This window comes from Nipponia nippon, unplaced genomic scaffold, assembly GCF_047370975.1.
Source record: "Nipponia nippon isolate SJK-2023a ecotype South Korea unplaced genomic scaffold, ASM4737097v1 scaffold_9, whole genome shotgun sequence".
In the NCBI taxonomy this organism is placed as follows: Eukaryota; Metazoa; Chordata; class Aves; order Pelecaniformes; family Threskiornithidae; genus Nipponia; species Nipponia nippon.
The window spans coordinates 6,741,444-6,763,780 of NW_028262413.1; the positions used below are offsets into that span (position 1 = coordinate 6,741,444).

At 39.6% G+C, this 22,337-nt stretch overlaps 1 protein-coding gene across 2 annotated transcripts in view; it reads left to right on the forward strand.

Moving 5' to 3' along the window:
* PTPRG (protein tyrosine phosphatase receptor type G) overlaps window positions 1–22,337 on the forward strand; it is a 418,432-nt gene that overhangs the window by 19,817 nt on the left and 376,278 nt on the right. Inside the window, exon 2 of one of the 2 annotated variants that reach the window (XM_087744487.1) lies at window positions 9,072–9,192. The exons of the other annotated variant lie outside the window; for it this stretch is intronic. Coding sequence (XP_087600613.1) covers window positions 9,072–9,192 — 121 coding nt within the window. The remainder of the gene's footprint in view (window positions 1–9,071; window positions 9,193–22,337) is intronic. 2 annotated transcript variants of the gene reach the window in all.

The following is a 22,337-nucleotide window of genomic DNA, read 5'->3' on the forward strand; positions in this document are numbered from 1 at the left end:
CGTATACTCAGTTTAAAGCCATTGCACTGCCCTCTGGACCTTGAGACATTCACCTTCCAGTCTGTAATGATGATCTCTGTATGGATCTTATCTGTGAAGCAGCTGGCTACATTTGTTTGCTTCCTTACTAAGTATACACAGCTAATTGCCATTCTCAATAACCTCATTTTGCTGTCATACAGCTGAAGAAAACTTACTGTATGATGCCTTAATTTTTCCCAGCTGCAGGATGCCCTCTTTTGGCAGGGAAGCCAGAACACAGCAGTCACCGGCATCCTCTTGTCAGGAGCTGGCTGATGCCGACTGAGAGGATCCCCTAGCATCGTACGTGTACGGCACCGTTTCAGCTGGCCCTTTACCGAAAGCCTGTTTCCTGCTGGAATGGGATAGAAGAGTAGCTTTGGGCAAGGCAATGAGCAGTGTTGGTAGGATGTGTATGTAATTATGAATGTATTATTCTAATGACACTCTCTTACTAACTGGATTTTAAACTCTTGAGTTTTCTCAGTACAAAATGGGTGCTGAAACATCTAGACAGGCTTGGGAAAAAGTTACCATTTTAGCGCTACATTGTTGTTGAAGTAATTTGAAATGAAGGAAAATGTGAGCAAATGATTTATATTGTAAGGTACTAATGCTATGTGTTGAGTTTGTTCACCCAGAGAATCTGAGATGAGGCTGCTCTTGGCTGATGAAGCAGGGAGAAATATGAAATCTGGGATGAAAGCTCAAAACACTGCAGAGGGAGGTAAAAGCAAATTGGATAAGACATGCCCGTGGGATGGTTGAGGGCAGCGAGTCATGCTGAGGAGTCCAGTCACTGGAACTCTAGGTGTAGACAAAGCTGATTTAAAGATGAGCTTTTATTGTGTTGCAGTAATTTCTCCATTGGCTTTACACAGCAGGGCCTGAAGAAATGGCTGTTGTTAAAACTATTGGAAATGTAAAGTGTCTTTAAATCTTAAAATTGCACAGAATTTTTTGAAAAAAATGTTTAGGAAAGATACCTCTTCACATACGTATTGATTCCTAAATGAATGGTATGAGACTTGAAAAGAAATTGCACCATTTACAACTTATTTCTACGTCCTTGGATTGAAATATTATGTATAGAGTTCAGAGCAGAAGATGTTGAGTGAAGTTATACAAGCTTAATAAAAATAAACCTACACATGACTTTGCATAAAGGGGGGAAAAAAATCAAAGGACTAACAAATTTGCATAGATAACATTTGAATTGTTAATTCATATTGCACTTCATTGCAAGGATGTCATTTTTAATTAAGAATAAAATGTGGTAGATATTTTAAATGGGAAATGATTATAATTGCAGATGGAAATTGAAGTAATGAGAACGGGTTTAATTAATTGTTAAAACTTAAAATTTTTCTTTTTTGTTTATAAGCTTGTGGTCTGTGGACACTGACATTTGTTTTGTAGATGTGTGTATATTGAAACATACAATGATTAAGGCATGAAATGCTGGCAGCAAACACAGTTTTAGCCCGAGTTGTATCACTTACCTGAAAGGGTCTTTTGTACGGATGGACTTTGAGCATCTTTGGTAGACAGACTTTGCTGTTTTCAGGATCGGTGTGAAATTGCGGTGTAAAAACTCTATTCCCAAGATGTCTTTTTTTAAACCATATTTGTCTTTCACCGTGGGTTTCACAGATGCTGGAGATACTTCACTGGAGAAGAACAAGGTGTTGTTTGAACCAAATGACTGTTGCCTTTAAAGTTCTCCATTGATGAATATGACAATACCCTATTGACCTGAATTTAACTCCGCAAGATTTTGTTGATCTGTTGTGCTCTCTCTGTGGTTAACCGATGTGGCCCTTCAGGAAGCTGTGGGCAGCTCTTCACACAGCTGAGCAGCTCCCTGCCTGCAGAGGAGGGAAGGAGAAACTGGGCTGTGCAGTTCCTATCATCAAATCCCTACATATGTCTGGGAGGGTTCCTGTAGCTCCACAGAGCAGCCCATCCAGCAAAAGTCTGCCAGGGAAGAAGATGGTGATATTGGAGGGAAAGAAACTCCAGGTCTGTGCAGAAGCAGCCCTGCTGTGTCCCAAGGGTATTTTGGACACAGCCTGTTCTGAGCAGCGTTGGGTGCTGCCACCGTTGGAGAACAGCGTGCTTTGGCCCTGTGTACACCACCAGAGCGTAGGCCCCTATGGGAGCTGTGGGGTGGCACGTAACTACGTCTCAGTATGCCCTTTATCATTTTTTCTTGTTAAAACTTTGTCAAGGTCTCTTTAGAGTTACAACCTTGTGTTTAGGGAAATGCAGCATGAAAACCTACAAAGCAACCATTTCCTATTCAGATAGCTATGACACCTGAGGTAAAGAAAAATATTTGTGTAGAATTCTTAGAAATAGAGGGTACTTCTGCCATTTGAAAGCTTGGTAAACTTACTTACCAAGCTTAGAGTTTTGCATCCAGAAAGGATTTTGAAGTGAACGAAATTAGAGTTGCCACTTATGTTAAGAACCATGTATGAAGTCTCTGTCATCTCTGGCTGCAGAGGGACTTGGAGAGAACTACAATTAACGCTAATTGGAGTTGCGTCTGCATCTTCTGTCTGTTGGTGTGAGAATGGACCCTCGAAGTGATTGGCAGGCACTACCTGCCTGCTCCAATTCCCTGAAGAGCTGCTCTGTTGCATTGCAGCACATCACAAATGGAAGGAGTGTTTACCAGAAGCAACCAGGTAGCATGCCCAAATTATCCATGCAGCACAGATGCTGAAATTTAATGCAAGTTACACAGTGTGCTGGGTACTTGTAGCTGTAATAAAGATGCACTACAATTTTTTTTCTGAGAAGTCTGGAGTTTTGATTCCTGCAGATTTCATTGCTCTGTAATGCCCCACAGAATGGGTGGAAAGAATGTTCAGCATACCAAGGAGTTGTGTAACCTTTTCAATGTGTGTGGTGGGTTTTTTTTTTGTTGTTGTTTTGGATTTTTGTCTTGTCATGTGGAAAGCAGCACTTCAGCTGAAATCTAGCTTGTGTTGGTCATGGGAAAAAATTTTGCCAAAGTAGATAAAAACTGTATATGCAGAAAGACACATCTGTGCTTGGTTTTGTTGCTCCTGGGTAAATAAAATGGAAACCTAAGAAGTAAACTAATATTCAGTAAAATGATAAAGTAATTTACTTGAATGACAACGTAGTGCTGGGTTTTTTTGTTGTTGTGTTTTTTTTTTTTTTTCTCCCCTCTGAAGTATGCAACCAGAGATATGAAGTATGGTAATGTCACTAGGGTAATATACAGCTGATAGCAGTGCATTCATTTGCATTTCTTCCCCTTACCTTGTGTTTCCTTTTTTTCCCTGAAGCACATGTGTTGGGAATTGAAAATGCAGTTTGCCTATTATACACTGGCAGTAATCTTTCAATTTTTTCAATGTAAAAAATGAGGCCACAAACACGAGCAGCCACTGATGTATGGGGCTATTGATGGGAATTGAATTTGCAAAGGGAAAATGGGATTTGGTTGTAGTCTGAAATGATAATGATGTAGCCCAAATGGATTTGTAATGGTCATTCATTCATTTTTTTTTTCTGCAATTTTGTGGTTTGACAAAACATATTTATGCAGGTGACTATGAAAGTAGCATAGGTTCACTCTGAGTGGGAGTTAATAGCTAATGGCAAATAATAAGTATGCAAAGTCTGAGCTTGAGCCTGTTCCCACAGACTTCATTAGGTGAAGGAAGGGATGCTGTGATTTGTTTTCCTAGGAGGGGAAAAAATGGTCAGGGTAGTGCTTGAGATTTAACAAATAATAAAAAGAAAATGTACCTTGACATGAATTCTTAAAAATGTATGGATGTGTCGTATCAACCTAGTGAATGCTTTATGCAGCACAACAAATGTATGAGACGCTTTGCACAATGTCTAGATAAACAAAGACTTTGCCCTGAAGAGTTTCCAGTCTAACTATGATCAAACTAATGTGCATTACATTGAGGTGCTGTTAGATACTTGTGTTCCTGTAAGCTGTAGCTGTACCTATGTGATAATCCCCCCCAGCCTGTAGTCTGAATTTGTAATTTGGGCTGGCAGGGGACTGCAGAATTTTCTCTATATCCTGGGTGCAGTCTTACGTGCCTTATGGTAACTTTCGTGTCGCTCTGATTTCAGCGGAGCTCTGGCTTCCCTCCTGTGAAAGCGAGGGGAGAATGACATCCCAGTGTTCACGTGGTCAGAACAAACTGGTGGTGACAGGAAAATGATAATTTAATGGTGTGGATGGATTTTTGGCTTTGTTTTTCTCTTGTTCTATTTTTTTTTCCCTTCTTTTTTTGAACCAGTGAGCGTCACACTTGTAAACTGCCTTCCATTTTAACTGGAGTATAGCCCGTGTTAAGTGCCATATAATTTAAAAGTATGAATAGAAGTAATTATGGAGTATAGGAAAAGTGCTTGTGGTTTCAGAAATATATTCCTTATTATAAATTTTTCCATTTAAAATCAATACAGCCAGTGGTTCAGATGCAAAGGCTGAAACATATGCCCATGTAAAGGAATCTGCTCTCAAGATGCAGAAGACAAAAAGGGAGCGTGTGGGGAGAAACAGCGCTGATGTACCTGTACTTAATATTGCCCCTATCTTCCTCTTGCCGCTGATTAAAGCCTGAGCTTTCTGAAAAAGAGCTTGGCTTAACGCTGCGAAGCCAAGCGGTGATGCAGTCCTCGTGGGGCCTTCCTGGGGAGAGCAGGCACCTCCAGGACTGCCCGCGCGCCGCAGGAAACCGCCCATTGTCAGCAGGATCGCTGAAGTATTTCCTGCAATGTAACTTCAGCTATTTTGGCTACAGGCCTTACTGCTTTTCTTGGGGTTTTTTTGGTTTTTGTTTGGGTTTTGTTTTGTTTTTTGTTTTTTTTTTTTTTTGTAAGCATTCCATGAATGGTCCTGATGCAGAAAGGCTGTGAGCATCATAAGTCTGTTTATTTTAATTGGCTTTGCTATCCTGATAAGCTAAAGGCAGAAAGAGCCAGGCAGCTCAGAGGGCTGTGGGTGGGGTTTCGTTTGTTGGAATATCAGCGTTTGGAAACTGCTGGTTTGTTTTATAACCGAGCGAGACTAATGTGGGCTGGGTTAGTCTGACATCCCATTTGTGTGAACCGTTTGGGGCAGAGACTGTTTCCCTGCCTGTACAGGCTTCAACACACTGCAGACCTCTTCAGAGCTTTTGAGTGCTGCAGCAGTATAAATAGCACAACGGGACGGTACTTCCCTCTGTCTCCTTCCTCTGTGAAGGATGGCAGTTTCCTCTCCTGGTCCATTGTTTTGGTTGTGTTTCGCACAATGATAAAGAAAAAGCTGCAAATGCCACGGCGTGCCTGTCATTCTTTAGTAGTCACCTTTGAATCCAGGAAACCTGGGCTGGGTCTGTCCTTATAAGAGTGCTTAAAGGATAAGCGCTGAAGGAATTGAAGAATTTTGTTTTGACTATGAAATTGCTGAACATTTCCCCTCTGAACTTTCAAATGTTAAAGTAAAACTAGATTTGCCAGTGGTTACTTTAAAAATACTGTTGTACCTTTTTAATCTCTTGCATTGGTTCTAATGGAGTATATTTTCTATGAGAGATTTATTCTTATTTTTTGTCTATTTAGGACTGGCTGCTAAACAAGCCGATTCCTCCTTGGTATATAATAATTCGCCTTTGTGAAGCAGCGGTCTAGAACTATCTGGACTGCGATGTAATTTGCACTTTTATTGAACATAATCTTGGGGGCAAGATGGACCCCTAAAAAGTTATTTTGCAGTTTCCCCCCAGTGCAGTGAGTGTTGTGAAAGGTCAGATGCCAGCAGTCGTAAAGCTGAGCTGACACCGGGTTTGTGGGTGTCTCTTTAGGAGCAGCATAGTTGCAGGCATTGATGGAAGCCGTGAGAGCTCGCAGGTAACACAAGCCTGCAGATAACACAAGCCTACAGGTAGCCTACGTGACATTTTGACTTTGTGCTCAAGGCGCAGCCAAATAAAGGTGGATGGAACCATTATGTTGTAGGCTGTTGGAGCAGGAGCTCTTAGATAATGTGAGAGAGACTCATACTTCATGCTATTAAGTTTCATACTCTGTGCGTGCCCAGCTAGGGGTGTTGTATTGCAACCGTTAGTATCTTTGGTTTAATGCTGTGTTCTTTCTACATTGGCTCAACAGCCCATTTTCACCTCTTGGCTTTAGCTCAGGAACATACTTAAACATGAACTCAGCTCTTGAATTCTTTAAGTGTGCTATTGAATTGGAGCCAAAATGGTGAAAGTGAGAAGTTTCTCACTAAACAAGTAGATTATTGTTCTTTTAAATTTTTTTAGAAAAACTATAAGTAAATTCTTTCTGAAGCCGTGTAGGTGATTGTACTGCTTGGTGTTTCCCTTCTATTTTGGCAAAATAAATATTTGTTGCTCTAATAATTTGCTTTCACACACTGCAATAGGAAGAAAATTGATGTGCCATTGCAACCAAATTTGCTCGGATAGAACTCTTATGAAGTATCTTTTATTCTGAGGTGGGTTGTCTTCTGTCAGTCTTCAGTTCAGTAGAGGTTTGCGCTGCTACAGCTCCAGTATGAAGTGTTTTGGTGCTACTGTGTTAATAAGCTGGAATTGTAAAGTGTAACCCAGTAATGTTCTGGTTGATCAGTGAAAGTATTTTTTATAGTGTATCTACGTATGTGCAGACATTTGTTCTGAATACTTTTATTCAATGGCTCAGGGTTCAGTTGTTTTACTGGAAGTAGCAAGTATTTTTCGTCTTTTCCTTATTTAGCACCCGCATAAAACATTGTGCTCATGAAACATTTATGGTAGCAATCCATTAACAGGAAGACAAAGGTTTTCCTCTAAAGAGAATCGCCGAAATGTCTTGCTGAAATGAAACCTGTTCTCCAGCTGTTTTGTATGCATTATTGCTGCCTCTTACTGAAAGTTTAAAAGGTCCGTGTGATGTAATGCAACGATACCTTTGTGTGCAAAGTTGCTTGGAAGCAATCTGAGTCAACAGGAAAGCAATATCTTCTTAAAGCTTGTGACTTATATTAGTTTTGTGATCTCAGGTATGAAGGAGATAAAAAGGGCAAGGGTTTACTGTAGATTCTCTTGAAGGCATGTAGAGTTCTTGAAGTAGTAATAAATGGCAGATTAAAATTGATCTCAGTGAGACTTCCAGTGTTAACCAGTGTTATGGAAGTAAATGACTTCAGCTTTTTGGCCGCTTCATCAAACGGATCATGTTGTATCGTGCTGTCAAGAAACTGCTTTACCTGAAAATTTCAGCTATGGAAAGAGCCTGTCTGGACTATCCCTGGAATAGTAAGCTTAAAACTATAATGAATGATTGAATGACTATTTGTGTGTATATACACACACATCATTTTAATGGAAGAGATAATGTTCTTGAAGACAAGATTAAGGATTCAGAGGAGCATTAAAAGCAGAAATATTATTTTGAAGTGAAGGGAGATGAGAATTTATTATTAAAATGTTAAAATAATAATTAATACTGCTAGGAAATGGTAGAAGAAAAACTGTCTGGTTCAGCTGGTACAGATGAGCAGTTTTAAAACCTCAATCTGCCATGACTCACTTCCTCAAAGTGACAGGATCGCTTGGTGCGTTGTTGCCAGTGATGGTTCTGTTGGCTTGGGTGCTTTTCAGTAGAAGAAACGGACAAATGCATCTATATATGTTCTCTTACAGCGGAGGGCAACCGACTTCGCAACTGCTAGACAAACATGGTGATAGGCCTAAAAGAAGCAGCTGGTTGAATAGAGCCTGCACACAGGGCCTTGATCAAATTTACCATCAGCCAAAATAGGCACATTTCTGCTGAAGTCAGTGGAGTTGTGCCTGTTTTGACTACTGAAGAAACTGGCCGATGGTTTGTGACTGTTCAGGTATGAGCTGTACTAAGTGTCTGGTGCTCTATGGAGAGGATGGGGGGACATTCTTGGTGTTCCCTGCTGCTGAAATACCACTTCATTGCACCGTGGGTTTCCATGGACATACACACTAAAATAGTTACATGGAGAAGGGTAGTTTTTAAGAAATAAACATGGAGGATTTTTATACACAGTTTTTTCAGTTTTTGTTTTTAGATTCTTAGGGATGCGTGGTCCATAGGAGATGGTCTAATAGTCATGCCTGGCACTATTATTACCTCAAGATCTGTTTCCAGCACTTCTGTCCTTCATAGGAATGCTCAAAGGTTTAATCTTGTTGTCCTGGCAATTGCTCAGAGAGCCCTGAAGGAAAGTTTTTATAAAAAGTATGATGTACTAAGTAGGTTATGTGTTTTGCTAGGCTCTATAGTTTCCAGAGGAGAGAATCTCAATTTTGTGAGTTCCCAAGCGCTTAAAATGTCCAAAATCTGATAGAGAAGTGATTGGTTTTCTAGTGAAGGCTAGAACTTAGTATATTATCTTCCACGGACGAATAAAGCTATTCTATTTTTGTTCTGCCACACTAGTGTTAAATTCATGAAATGCAAATCTGCAGCGTACGTACTGTGCATATTTGCCTTAACCCTGGAAAGGAATAGAAGTTTATTACTAAGCACAGAACAATTTTTCAAGGTGTCAGTTTACATTCCTTTTGCTTACTAATGAACTATGGAAATTGCTTACTAATGAGCTATAGAAATGGAGATTCTGCCTTCTCCCAAGTATGAAAGTGTTCTCTACACAGTAAGTAAAACGAGTTGTTATGGGTTGTGGAGAATACGGCTGTTCAGTGTGTTGCTTTTTATGTTTTGTGGGGTCGAAGCTTCACCAGCTCCCAACTTTGCTATTGCTGCCTGCAGTTTTCTTCTAATAGTTCTGAAAATAAAAGTTTGTTTGTCATCAGTGCATAAATCTGCATCACTCTAGTAAGCAGATTCTTGCATATAGAAATAATAAGCCAAGAGATATTGAATCAGGACGGAACTCAGGCGATTTAAGTTTGCTTGGAAATGCTGCATTTCTAAACACTGAATGCTGTATATTGATCCTTGTGTGGATCCAGCTGAGGTACTCTAATGTCTAGTTTCTTTTTTTTTTTTTTTTTTTTTAGTGCTTGAGCACAAAAACTAGGGAGACAGAATCTGTGAAATCTGTAGCAGGAGGTAGAATGCGGATTTTCCAGCCATTTGCAAATCTGCTGGAGATATACAAGACCTTTCAAAAGAAATTAGGTAAGAGCACCTCCAGAATTTCAAGTCTCATGAGCTTGAAGCCGGTAAGTTTATGTGCAAATAAAATGTTAACCCAAGTTAGAGATGTTGAGTGTGTGTTTGTATAGACACATGCAGATAGTAATGTGCAAAGGCTTTAGAAGGGTTGTTATTTCTATACTTAAAATGAGCCGTGAAGAATTTCCTGATTGGGAAGAAAATAAACGTAAACAGAAATAGTTTGGAAACCATTTAAAATGTTTTGTTATACACTCTTCAAAACCAAACGTTCTTTTCAGAGAAACAATAATGTATGTTTTCAAAATAAAAGTCCTGGTTAGCAACTAGAAAGTATAAATAAGGGAAGCTTACAGGAAAAAAAAATAAACAAGGCAGTAGCGGTAGAAGCAGCTGATAAAGGAAGGTAAGTGTCAATGAAGAATTACTGGTCAGCTGATTTATGTTTAATGAGAAGAAATATTTTGAATGAAGTGAGACAAACCAAATACGAAATGTTATGAATGAGGATGGTAAATTTGCCAATATCCACTCGTCTATATCATACTAAATGAATGTCTGTTTTGTAGTGAGAGGGGAACCAGATGCTGTGTTCCTATATTGCAAGAATAACAACATCACTTTTCTCCAGTAAGTAAAGAGAATGTTAAACAATCACTATTAAGGATAAACATTCTTAGATAGCAGTTCACACCCCCAAAATATTAAAGACTTCTAGTACATTTTAGGACACTGAGAAGCATGAGGGGATTAAAGAGCAACCATTATCTTCAGGTGGCTGAAATGTGGATGAACCAGGGACAGTGTGTTGGCCTGAGAGCCATTCCAGGCAAAAGAAGGAAAAGCAGATGTGGGAAGCAATGAATAGTGTGAATAAAAGACAGTAACGTAATTCATGCTGACCATCACTGTTTTATGGGAACCAGTCAGGCTTTCTGCAATGGAGCTTCAAGTTTGACTGAAACACAATGATATGACATACTTTGATTTCTGTAAGACATTTGATTTAGTTCTGTGTGACAGCTTAACTTGGAAAAGAGGGTGGAGTAGAAAGGGAGCAATACCTAAAATTGGGCAAATTCAGTCTTGAAATAAAGTGAAAACGCTTAGTCCCTGTATCCCCACTGGGTTGTAACTGAGTTTGGGTGCTGGGCCAACAGCACTCTCCTGTAGTATTCCTGTGATAGCAGGATCACATTCTTTCTCTGGAAATGGCAGGTAGCAGATGCTTTTTTCCCCTTACATGAGTAGAAGGAGCTAGTGCAACAGGAAGCGATGTCCGATGCGAATACCATCGGTTTGTTTGTTTTGCCAGTGTAATACTGTCAAAGCTTTATTGAATGAGCTGACTTCAAGCTGTTGATATAGTTCAGACCTTGGCAGCTCTCTAATCTCCTTGAAGCTTTAGTGTTTGATTGCATTCGTTTGCCCTGCAAATAGTCAACTGTGTAAGTTATCTCAAAGCGAGAATATATCTAAAGCCTGTATTTATAATGGACAGGGTTCACAGGAGTGCAGAGACCTTGTAAAACACACATAGGCTCTTTTTTGAATATGCAGTGAAATACTGAGTTCTGCTTCCTGAAACCTGTCAAACCATGTGGTTACAAGAATCCTTTGGACATTTAGCTTTAATTATTTAATGGGATGTGAAATCACTGCCTGTTGTTGGCAGGTCACTGCTTAGTTTTATGTTGATAGTAAGTGGTGGTGCCCTACCTGCTGTATATACATAAAATAACATTTTTTGCCATTATTGGAGGAGGGAGTGATGAGATACATGAAGTGATTTGTTTGTTTGTTTTTAAATTTTTTATTAGATTGTTGAATTTTGTTGTGATTTTCGTGTTTTTTTAATTTGTATCCGACAAGCATTCCTTTGCAGGTTTTGGTAGGGTAATGAGTTCAGGGAAACAAATGCGCGTAGTCTGTTCCTCACTGATAAACTGTTTGCTTTCAAATACATGATAGCCCAGGTACAGTGCAAGTACTGCAGTTGAGGCTCTGTAAATAGTTTCATTCTAAATGGCCCCTCCTAGGGCATTATATCTTCTTTTGGGTACCAGTTTGACAAATCTATACTTAGTGCAGAATAACATTGCTGAGAATTTGAGTAAAAATATATTGGCTGCTATTTAAGACTGTAGAATAAGAGAGTGTATGTTTTAAGAAATGCAAACTTCTTTGCATCGTTTTTTCATGAATATGTAAGCTTCTTAGTGGGTTCTTTTTAAAAAAAAAAAAAAAAGCTGCTTTGGAGGGGAGAGGAGATGATAGGATGGGCTCTTTTCTGCTTCATGGGAAGGTGTTCAAGCAAGGGTGGTTGTCTTCCCTTTCCTACCCACAGTTTCTTTTGTGGGGGTTGTTTTTTTGTAACTGCTGTCATTCTGGGGGTAGTGGGTGAACACCCACACTTGAAAGCTTTCTGTTCTTGAGCCAGTGACAGGTAACAGCAGTCTATGAGAGGAAAATAATGTGGCCATTAAGTCCTCTGCTTATGCCTTCTTAGGACTATTAGGAAACAAGGAAACAATTAAAACCAACCAAACAAAACCCCATAGATGTTGACTGTCCAGGAGTCTTAAAGCTGATTACCCTGTTACCTGATCAACACCGACTCCAGTAGTTATTACTGCAAATTTATTGTTTTGTATCTTGAAGGAGAGGAGTGGATGGATGGTCTTTCTTTAGCGCCTGTCAGCCTGTAGCTCTGTGCAGTTTTTGCTGGAGGCTTTGCTGCTCTGACTAGTGCTGGCTATTCACTCTAAGCTCCGGGTGGAGTCTTCCATGCTGTGTTGGCACGAGTATTCTCCAGATCAGGGCAGTGATCAGATTTTGGGAGGAAACACCAAAACCTCTAGAAATGCATCCTTTACCAGATGGATCTGTTTCTATCTATCTGGTGCGTTGCACAGCTGTTCACACTGCTGTGCTAAAACAGTGGAGGAATTAACTACTGGAAAGGCGTGGGAGGATGTCTGCTTCCAAAAGTCTAAATGTAGCGTGCTGTTAAATTTCTGTGGTTGTTTCTCATTCAGATGTAGTAGGTTGTAAAAGCTGCTGATCAATATTACAAGCAGGTGATTAGCAGTTTGAGTTCCGAACACTGCTTTTAATTTGGTTGATGGAGTATGCTGAAAATTGAAGGATGCAGTAAAAGACCAGTGGTGGAATGAATAAGGGAAGGAAAGCGGAGTTTGGGGTGTTTTTGTGAACTGAAGGTAATGCCAAGGGCTCATAAGTTGTCAAATCGGAACTTGTTGCATGTTTTAGAACCAATAGAAAATCACTTGGTTACTCAGGATCATTGGATCTGCCAAGATCACTCGATGCGCCATTTATGGAAATATTCAGTGTTTGAAGGGAGCGGTTCACTGCATCGGATTGTAAAAAGGAATTGCTTTCCCATTGATGACATTTTCATCAAACACTGAGGATTTAAGTTCTTCCTTCATGCCTCCTGATAGCACCTTTAGAAATTTCTTCTTTTCAAGCAATATGTAAGTATGTCAAAATTCAACTGACAAGGTCATAAAACTAATTGAAAAGAGGCAGAAACATGAGGTCTGTCAAGAATGAGCTTTCTAATATGCTGCACAACTTGAAACAGCATTGGAGTGCTCTGCTAGAATATTTTGTTTCCACAGGTATAAAACTCGTAGGTAGGTTAGGGTGTGGTGGTGTGTTCTTCAGTGCTCCCATTCCATTTGTGCATTGATTGTGGCCTGAATCTTTTGAAAATATATCATTTGATAGTTCATCTAAAGACTATAGTGTCATGCAAATATAGCAGGCTAAAAAGTCCCTTTTGTCCAAATTGCTTTAATGTTGCCACTTGAACGTTTCAATCTGCAGCCTTAAAATAGCTTTCAAATATAGCTTTCCGAATGGAATATATAAATAAATGCACTCTTCCTTTCCCAGAGAGAGGCAGGAAGGGTGTGTATGAGTTTAACTATTTAATAATTCTTTCTCGGATGAGTTACTAACACAAAACAATACTGCCCCTTGCCCCATACCAGGTTTGAAAGAAACACTTATTTCTTGGTAGAACATGCGGTTGTATCCTGATGTGATTTAAAGACTTATTTCAAAATTCATGTTTTCCCCCCAAACAAGGATAAGTTAAAATTAACACTAAAAGTTTGAAATGGCAACTATAGAAATGCAGAAGGCCCTCAGGAGAGCTGTTAATATATATTAATCTAGTTCAGAATTGCAATCCCGTCCTTACCTCTAAGAGACCCTTCAGTCAGCAGCTTGTGAGGCATATATTCAGGCCTTTCTACTGCGTGACTTTTTTTCTCTCGTTGCATTTTCAATACTTAAATCTGTGGAAGTAAGTTGGCTTCAGAACATGTGAATTTCTACTGCTTAAAAATAAACTAAGCAGACATGAAACCTTTATTTCAGTTTCGCGACCCCAATTTATCTGGGAACTTTCTCCTTTCTTCCTTTCTCTCTTCTTTCTGAATGTTCAACGTTTGTTATTACAGACAATTTAAATTCCTTTCCCTCCTAATAATCTCTTGCTTGCACATACAAGATAACAGTCACTTATAAGGTTTTGCTGGATTACTAAATTGACAAAGCACCAGAATAAACAGCAATGTGTTGTGAGTAGAATTAGCTGATGTTTAACCTCCTTTTTAATTTATTCAGGTTCTATAACTCTGCTTGGCTCTAGTAAAAGCGCCCCCATTGCTTGCTTCAGATCATTCTGTGGCATGCAAACCGATTACGCTAACCTATCAAGATGAATGCTGGGTGTAACCAGGAGAGCCTAGAGCCAGAATATTTGCAGGATTTTTTCGGCAGACATCCAGGAGGAACCTGCTCAGTAATCTGTAAATGTGTAATCCTTTTAATGCGTCAACTTTGTTAGAACACATTAGTGTCAAATGTTAAGTGTAATATTTTAGTCTGTGAAGCATATTGTTGAAACAAAATTAAACTGGAAATGTAATGTGATGATGGTGGGGAAAAAACCCTATGAAATCTTTTGGAGATGAATCTGGATTGGCTTCATTAGGTGTTCTCCATTGGCTTCCAAATGCTGCTGGCATTACATTTGCATGTGCCTGGGTTGAAGGTGTTTGACCTTGAACCTAATGGTGGCCACAGGAGACCTCATCTGGTTTGAACTAACTGAAGATGAGACTATATGTGTTGCCATCAAAGTTAATTGTATTGGATTTTCTTGTTAATCCATGTTCTCAGTATATCCTGCTATATTTTTAGCAGAAATTCGACTAGTTTATGGAGGTGCTTTGTTGCTAAAGGCTTCAGTTCAAGGAATGTCCCTTTCCAGTGGGGTGCAAGGAAGCTTGTGGGGTTCAAGCTGTTATGAAACTTTTGAACTGTATACTTTCAGTTTTGTGTGTTTTTTGGAAGGGGGGAAAAATGTTCTCGATCTGCAGACCTTTCCTTCCTCTGTAATTTTAAACCCATTTCCTCCCCTTTTCTCCATGAACAATCCAACGTGCAGAACTTTTTTTTCCTTTTTTTTTTTTTCCTAGTGATAGCCTGTGATAAGCGTCAGCGCATGGCTGGTGCAGCCAGGGGCCTTAGCCACCTGGGTAGTCATTGTTCTGTACTTCTGTTGTACTCATTTCTTTCTGCCCCTTCCCTGATTTACTTGATAGTACCCAACCTGTATCTGGGCTGGATTATTGACAGGTTTCCCAAGCTTTATGTAGGTTGACATGTCCCCACCATGACATCCTCCCGGCTTGTGGTGCCTCCCCAGTGAGTTAGCCAGTTAGTGTACCGACAGGTATTAGATGGGCACAGAATCTTTAAAATCAGAAGGAATTAATGTAAATCAAAGCTTGCTTGGATTTCAGCAGCACGTTGGATTGAGCCTCTTTATTCTTAATGCTACATCCCCCAGCTCTGGCCAGACACCGTAAATCTGCAGCTTGCTCCAGCTGCCTTACGCAGATACTGAAACATCCCAACCTTTTCTCTTAAATTTATCAGTGCCTTGACATTAAATATTTCAAGTGGGTTTTGTTGAACAGAGTGTAGCTTTTTTTGTGTGTTCTTCTTAAAGGTTACTTCTTGTTGGAATGAAATAGAAGGTTGGGAGTTCTTAGCAGATGTTATGATTAAATCTGACTGGTTATAGGCTCCTTCCTCCCCCAGCTCCCAAATGTAACATTTGGGATGATGAATAGCAGAATTTATAAGTGATGTCGGTAGCTCTAATTGTTCAGGTTTTTGTGTATGTGTGTGTGTGCATGAATAAACTCTTCTCTGTGAGCAAAAGCCGTGCTGCAAAACTGATGGTTCTTATCTGGCTTGTAACTGTATTTAGGATGTCAGTGAGTCCCCTTCATATGGGAGCATCCTGATAATTGTGAATGAGTGGTTTGATACATGACTTCAGTAGCCTCAGCTGAAGATAAATCACATAAAGGACTTGATGTGTGTTAAGTCTTTTCTTTTCTATATGTCTGGTGGACAAATTTTATGTGCTTACACACTTCAGATAGATTTTGTTCTTTTTAAGTGCAGGAGCTAGATGTTACTAAATCTTACCTCCAAAACAGTTCTCCTTATTACTTTTTCTTCTTACAGTGAAATTGCCTGCTATCAGGCTAGGTTGACCCAGTCGTCTAATATGTGCCTTTTTTGCCTCCGGCTCTTCAGCCTTCGATTTGTAAAAGCATTGTTAAATCGAGCTCACTCTGTTCATTCAGTTTCTCTCACTGTGCAGTTTGTCAGTTCTGTGCTCGCTGCCCTTGTGTAAGGACCTTTCTCAGCTTACCCCAAGGGAGGCTGTGTGTTTTCCACAGATGCCTTTTGGGGATCGTGTTGGGATTGTCTAGCAGTGAAAGGCCAGGCAGAGGAGTCTCTCTCAATCAGTGCACCAGAATTGAGAGTGCTATTGCCGAGCACCTTGAGTACAAAGCCCTTGTTTTTCACAGAGGCTTGTTATTCAGTAGCTGAATGGCAGCTCTTCTGCCAGCAGCAGAGGGATGCACCTTTAGCATCCGAGCTGACAGAGAAACTGCTGTACCAGAGTCAGCCTTCCGCACGAGAGGGGTAAAATAAACCATGCACGGTATTTAGAACAATTTCTCTTGGCTACTAATTACTTAATATCTTTTATCTTTAGTGTTGTTATTCCCCAATAAAAACACTGTAGTGAATTCAGACAGTTGCTTTATTTCCATAGCAAAAAGAGAGCTAACTGGGAACTGAGCAAAATCCCATCCCACTTGAATTTTTGTTTCCCCACTCAAACGATGTCTGTATCATGCCAGCACTGGGACAAAGGCAGTGGAAGTGGATTATTGATAGTGCTGGTACGGAGGAGTCAGCAGTTAACACTCTCTGGATGTTAAACCAGGATTTAGCTACTGGGAATGTGAATACTGGAGAGGTACTGAGGAAGAATAACTGAGAACAGCCCAAGAGCCCAGCTGTTCCTCAGCTTGCTGCTGACAATAATTCAGGCTTCTGCGAGACAATTAACAGTTAAGAAATGGGTATTTGAGGAGCTGACTTACTGTTTCTTTGCACCATAATTCATAGATGTTTCAGGAAAGCCTGAGTAGTCCACCAACTGCTAATAAATTTGATCATCTTCCATGTACATGTCTAAAGTCTGCAGGATATGGTGGAAAAATATATTTTTTTTCTTCTCTGATATAATATTTAACTTCAGGTTTTAGTGGCAGTGCTGTGTAATGGAAATGAAATCAGTGCTCCTGTGTCTGAGCCCTAGAAATAAACATTATTAATATACTTAAAAACAAGACTTCATGCACTTATGCATGTGTATGTAAAAGGTTATACATTCAGATCAGGTGAAAACTGGGCTCTTCTTCCAAGGAAAGCCCAGAACTTCCAAATCCAAATTCTCAAAATCGAGTCAGACTCTGCCCTGTGCATTCATAATATCTAAGACTACATAGGTTTATTTGCCTCAACTATTTTGTGTTTTTTTTTTTTATTTTTAGTTCTTAGACTCTTAAGATTTGTTTTCCATGATAATTGCACTTGTTTTTTCATTTAATACGAGATCCTACCAGTATCACCCATGTGAGTGTAGTGTTCTGAGTGATATGAAGCGATTACAGAAGACAGTGAGCAAAGTATTTCTTCTTTCACGAGGTCCCTGACCCCCTCCTGCCATACACATCAGGGGGGTGAGCAGGGCGACAAGTATAATTATTGTACCTCATCACACTTTTTTATTGGTTTTGTTTTATGTAGAACCAGCTAAGCTGTTTGCAGCTGCTGCAATGAGTAGAATTCTAGTGCCAGCAGAGATTTCTTGGGTGATCTCTGTGGAGCAGAAACCCTTAGTTATGTTATATGTACAGTACTATACCCTCACAGTGAAAGGAATGATTTGGGGCAGAAGTCCATTATTTCTGGACCGGCTTCATGTAAAGTTACTAGTTCACCTTTGAACTGCTGTTCATTGTCTGGTGGCTTCACAAAGGAGCAGCTAAGGCTTATTGAAACTTAAATATCAATTTAAAAAAAAAACCAAACACATCTCTATATATCCATTTGTGACCTCAAAGTGGAGAAGGCACGCAGATGCCAGATTGATTCCATTTTCATCTTGGATAAATATTGATACTGAAGTATGTTTTACAAAGATCTGCTGAAATTCCTGGAAACTACAAGAGATTGTCAGTGCCCTGACCTAGCTGAACATGAAGTATATTAAAATATTATTAACATAGAAAAAAAAGTAACTGGCTGAGTACAGTGGGTTCCAATGTCATCTCTTTGTCTGGCGGAGCACTGAGAAGGCTGCTAATGCGACTTAAATACTGCTGCTGATAGAGTTCTGGGTCTGACAGTCCGAACTCAGCAGGATGTTTTCGGTTGTCAGAATGACAGTAGACTCAACATTTCAGTGTCTCTGTTTATACAGCAACAGCCTATATTTAGTAATCTTGAATCCTAGTTAACAAGCAATACTATTTAAAAGAAAAAAAAAAAAAAGAAAAGGAAGAAAAAGCTCTGTGTTTGACAAATAGGATAGGCCATAGTCCCCTTGTGCCTTGCTGAACTCCAGGATGAGGCAGGTACAGCTGGAGCAGGGTCGGAGCTGGTAATCGGTGTACTGTTCCAGGTAGAGATGGAACAGCAAACAAAAGGCCCTGAATTATAAAGCAGGATTCCCAGCTAGGATTGATCATACTGTTACTTCTACTTATCACTCAAGTAGTTGTCTAGCTTCTAATTTTAACAGTTCTAGGAAAGTAATATATTACTTTTAGTCATAAGGTGTTTATTAGATGAAAAATATAATATAAAAAGGAGGTTTTGGGTTTGCCTTCAATGAATCCGGAATGTCCAGAATTTGTTTCTTGGTGCTTTGTTAAAGAGCTGTAAAGAAAAGCGAATAGTCTCTGCTGATAGTCATGAATCTCCCCTGCATTGGTGCACATGGAGCCTCAAAGCAAGCTGCCATTTTAGTGAGACAGAACCATGTGATTCTTGGCAAAAGTATGGCCAGAACCTTTCTATGTTAATGCTTCAGTGGGTGCTACATAAAATGGTTCTGTTCTTTAGGATGCAAAGGACATGTGCATCTGGGAACATCTGGCTGGCTGTTTAGAAGATGCCAGTGATCTAAGACTTTGAATGAGATGCCCTTTTGGGTAAATCTGTACTCATTATTTCTTTAATATTAATAGAATGAGACAATGCATGAAATCCTGGCTCCAGCAAACTGGATGGCAGAACTCCCACTGATTTCAATATGCCTGGGCTTTCTCCTTCTGTGTCTTGGTTGCTATGACTTTTTTCCTCCTATCAATGTTGCAATGAACTGTTCAAGGAAAGGAGAAGAGCAAGCAAACTCCACGTAATTTAAACTGTCACTTTGCAATTGTGCTGCACAGCAGCTGAAGGAATGTGACACTTTGGTGGTCATATGCCTTGACGGTGAACTCAGACCCATAGAGACCTCTCCAAGAGTACGCTTAATCAGTGTTCCTCCCGAGAGTTTTGTCATTCTCGCTTGCCTCTTGCTTATGCCACTGTAAATTAGAAGTTACTCTACTACAGTTGAAGTAACTAAATCAGCATTAAGTGAGAAGAGAATTAGACTTGTGCCTCTTGATTTTAAACAAATAAAAATAACAAAACTTTTTTTTTTTTTTTTAACACCGTTCTTTGAAAAATAACAGGTCTGGTAATTTGCAATTGAGAATAGACATTTTCCTGTTAAACTGAATGACAGGCTTAACTTCACCTCCCTCAGCCTATGGAGTATTGTCAAAACTGAAGGTCAAAGACCAGTGACACTTAACTTGGCATGGGGTTTTTGGCATTCATTTGGGGTTTTTGTTGTTGCTCTGCACTTCCTGGTGAAACTGTTTGGAAAAAAAAATCTGGGTTTGGTCAGGACAGGGTCATCTTCAGGAAGAGACCTTTTCAGTGAGCATCTTTACTCCACCGGTGGCCTTGTTAAACAGACTGCGAGTGGATGTTGGTCTGCTGTCTCCTTGAGACCTCACCTTCCTTACCTCCGGGGAACCTAAGAAGAGTTTTCCAATACGTGGCAACAGAGGGTACATAGAGGCTGTATTAATGACAAAATATGCTCAATGCTTTTTTTGTGGTGGCCACATGTGGAGTATTTGGCCACACTTGAGAATTACTGCTGTGGATACAAAGCTAAATAGTTTGAGGTCTTTGGTTTCATCTGTTGTGCCATTGAGTTAATGTACTCTTGGCTAGACCTGCTGGGCTTTCTACTATTGTGCTCTTTTTGGAATTGCTTATTGCTGCAAGTAAATGTAAGCTAGCTGAAAAAAAAAAACAAACCATTATATTAACTTAACGCTGTTGAAAATAATGCAAGGTGCAAAGATAATTTGACCTCTGATTTCCCTTGGAGTGTGAAGTCAGGAACCTGTATTGCCTGCTGCTTTGCTCTTTGTGTTTGTGTAGGAGCTTTGCACATCTAGGGTTATAACCTTTGCTGTAAACTATATTAAAATACCAGTACAAACGTTTTAAAAACTCGTTCACGTACGAACAGTGATTCAGCAGTCTAAAGTTTCTTTTTGTGTGTGAGGAACATGGTGGCAATCACTCAATGGTAACACTTACTCTAATGATGCAGATAAATTGTGCTTGCTCTTCTCTCTCTGTATATACATTTATATTTCTTCCCTGCTGTGCACAATTTTAGCGCCTGATTTATCAACCTCAATTAGAGGGGTAGAGCTTGATCTCTTTTCCTACATCACGTCTATATGCAGCCAGATGGGTGCATTGGCTGCCATGTTTTTTAAAAACCAAAAACACTCAGCAGCCCATCTGGAATCTCGGTTGGCGTTGGCTAAAGCCAGCATCGAGCAGAGATTCCAGATAAGTGCCAGCAGCAACACATTTCTCACTTTTAAAAAAAAAATACGTCATTTTCTTTCAGTTCTTGAGTTGAAACTTAAGATGGAATCGAAAACTGTGTTAGTTCCAAAAATACAAAAGCATTGCAATGTTAATACAGATGCTTTCTGAAATATTCGGGGCTGTTCTGCAAATGTGCTGAGAATCCTGCAGCTACTTAAAGAGGCTGTGGTTATGCTGCACTTGAAAACTGGATTGCAGTATATGCAGGCATTTACATTGTAGCTCTAATGTGGCTAGCACACCTACCGCTAAGCATGAACTTTGGTAGTATGGGCTTCCACGTGGAATATATTAGCCCAGCAGGGAATCTGATTACAACTTTGGGTAGCTTTCTGAGAGTAAAAATGATTATTTTCAAGTGAGGTGGAGTGTGTTTGAAAAATCTGACCTTCCCATTTAGCTATGTAAGTAGTTGTTCAATGTGGAGCGAGAATCTCTTTCTGCTCCCCAAGTTACTGATAGCACAGGCACAAATTTTTAAGTCGCTAGAATAAGCAGTGTGTGCAGGGACGTAATAATGTATGGGAAAAACAAAAAATCCCACCCCCCCCCCCCACTATCTTGCATTTAAAGTAGATATCATATGTTTATCTTGGACTGTGCCTGTGTGAATGAAAAAAAAATGCATACCTAGATTTTTCAATTTTTTTAAAGTAATACTGTTTGATTATAGTTAATTGCTGCAAAAAAGACATGTGGCAAGAGTGGGAAACACTCCAGGATCTAGTTTTGAATTTTTTTCTGCAGGTTTTACTCTTATTTTTAATGTGAAGCTTTATTTTGTGGCTCTGTGGAGCAAAACTGACCCATCAGAGAAGGAACTCTGGCTAGCAATAGAGGGAATGCAAGGAAATCCTGTCCCATCCAAAGTGTAATTACTGTTGTTACTGTAATTCTGCTTTTGGGCCTCAACAGACTACCTCAGCATGATTTTGGGGGGAAAGAGAGAGTAGAGCAATCGAGATTAGTAAATAGCTGTATTAATATGAATTCAGATTCTTTAGTATAGTTTTACCTTTAAAAACCGGTTTTCCTTCCTCTGAACTTAACCTTTGCTTTCGGACACTAATACTATATATATAAAATAACAATAAAGTGGCTCGACCCAAAACCAAACAAAAAACGCAAACAAGAATGATGGTTTTCTTTCCTCCTTAAAACTTGATCTTAATTCTAAGTTGTTCCAGCTTTATATCCAATTTTTCAACAAGGAGTTTAAATCTGTGAATATGCATTCTTTGAGTCCGTTGCAAAGCCTTATTATCATGTGCATGGGATTTTTAAGTTGTTTCCCTTTTCATCCATGATGAAGTATTCAGAGACTGTATGCTAACGCAAGAGCCGTAATAAAGTTAGCTTTATTTACATGCAAGTTACAGGGTATAAAATCCAAGTTAATTCATACTGTTTTGCTGCATTAACTTCTCTCCATCCTCTTTAGGATGCAAGAGTGTTTTTGTTTCTTTAGACTTTCAGATGGTAGGGAATAGATGGGACTGGAGACAAGCATTTACAGTCTGCTTCATCTGTGCGTGTGGAACAATGCTGAAACCAGTGCTGTACGCCTCTCTGATTATGTTAACAATTTTGAATTTTTTTTGAGCAGTGGCTTCCAATATATCAACTCTGAATTCTCCTCAGGCTGGCCTTTTACATTTCATTGGAAATGCATGCATCTAGGTGAAATACAATAGCAAATACTGTGTAACTTGGTTCTGTAGACTAGACTGCTGTATTTAGTGGAGAGGCTG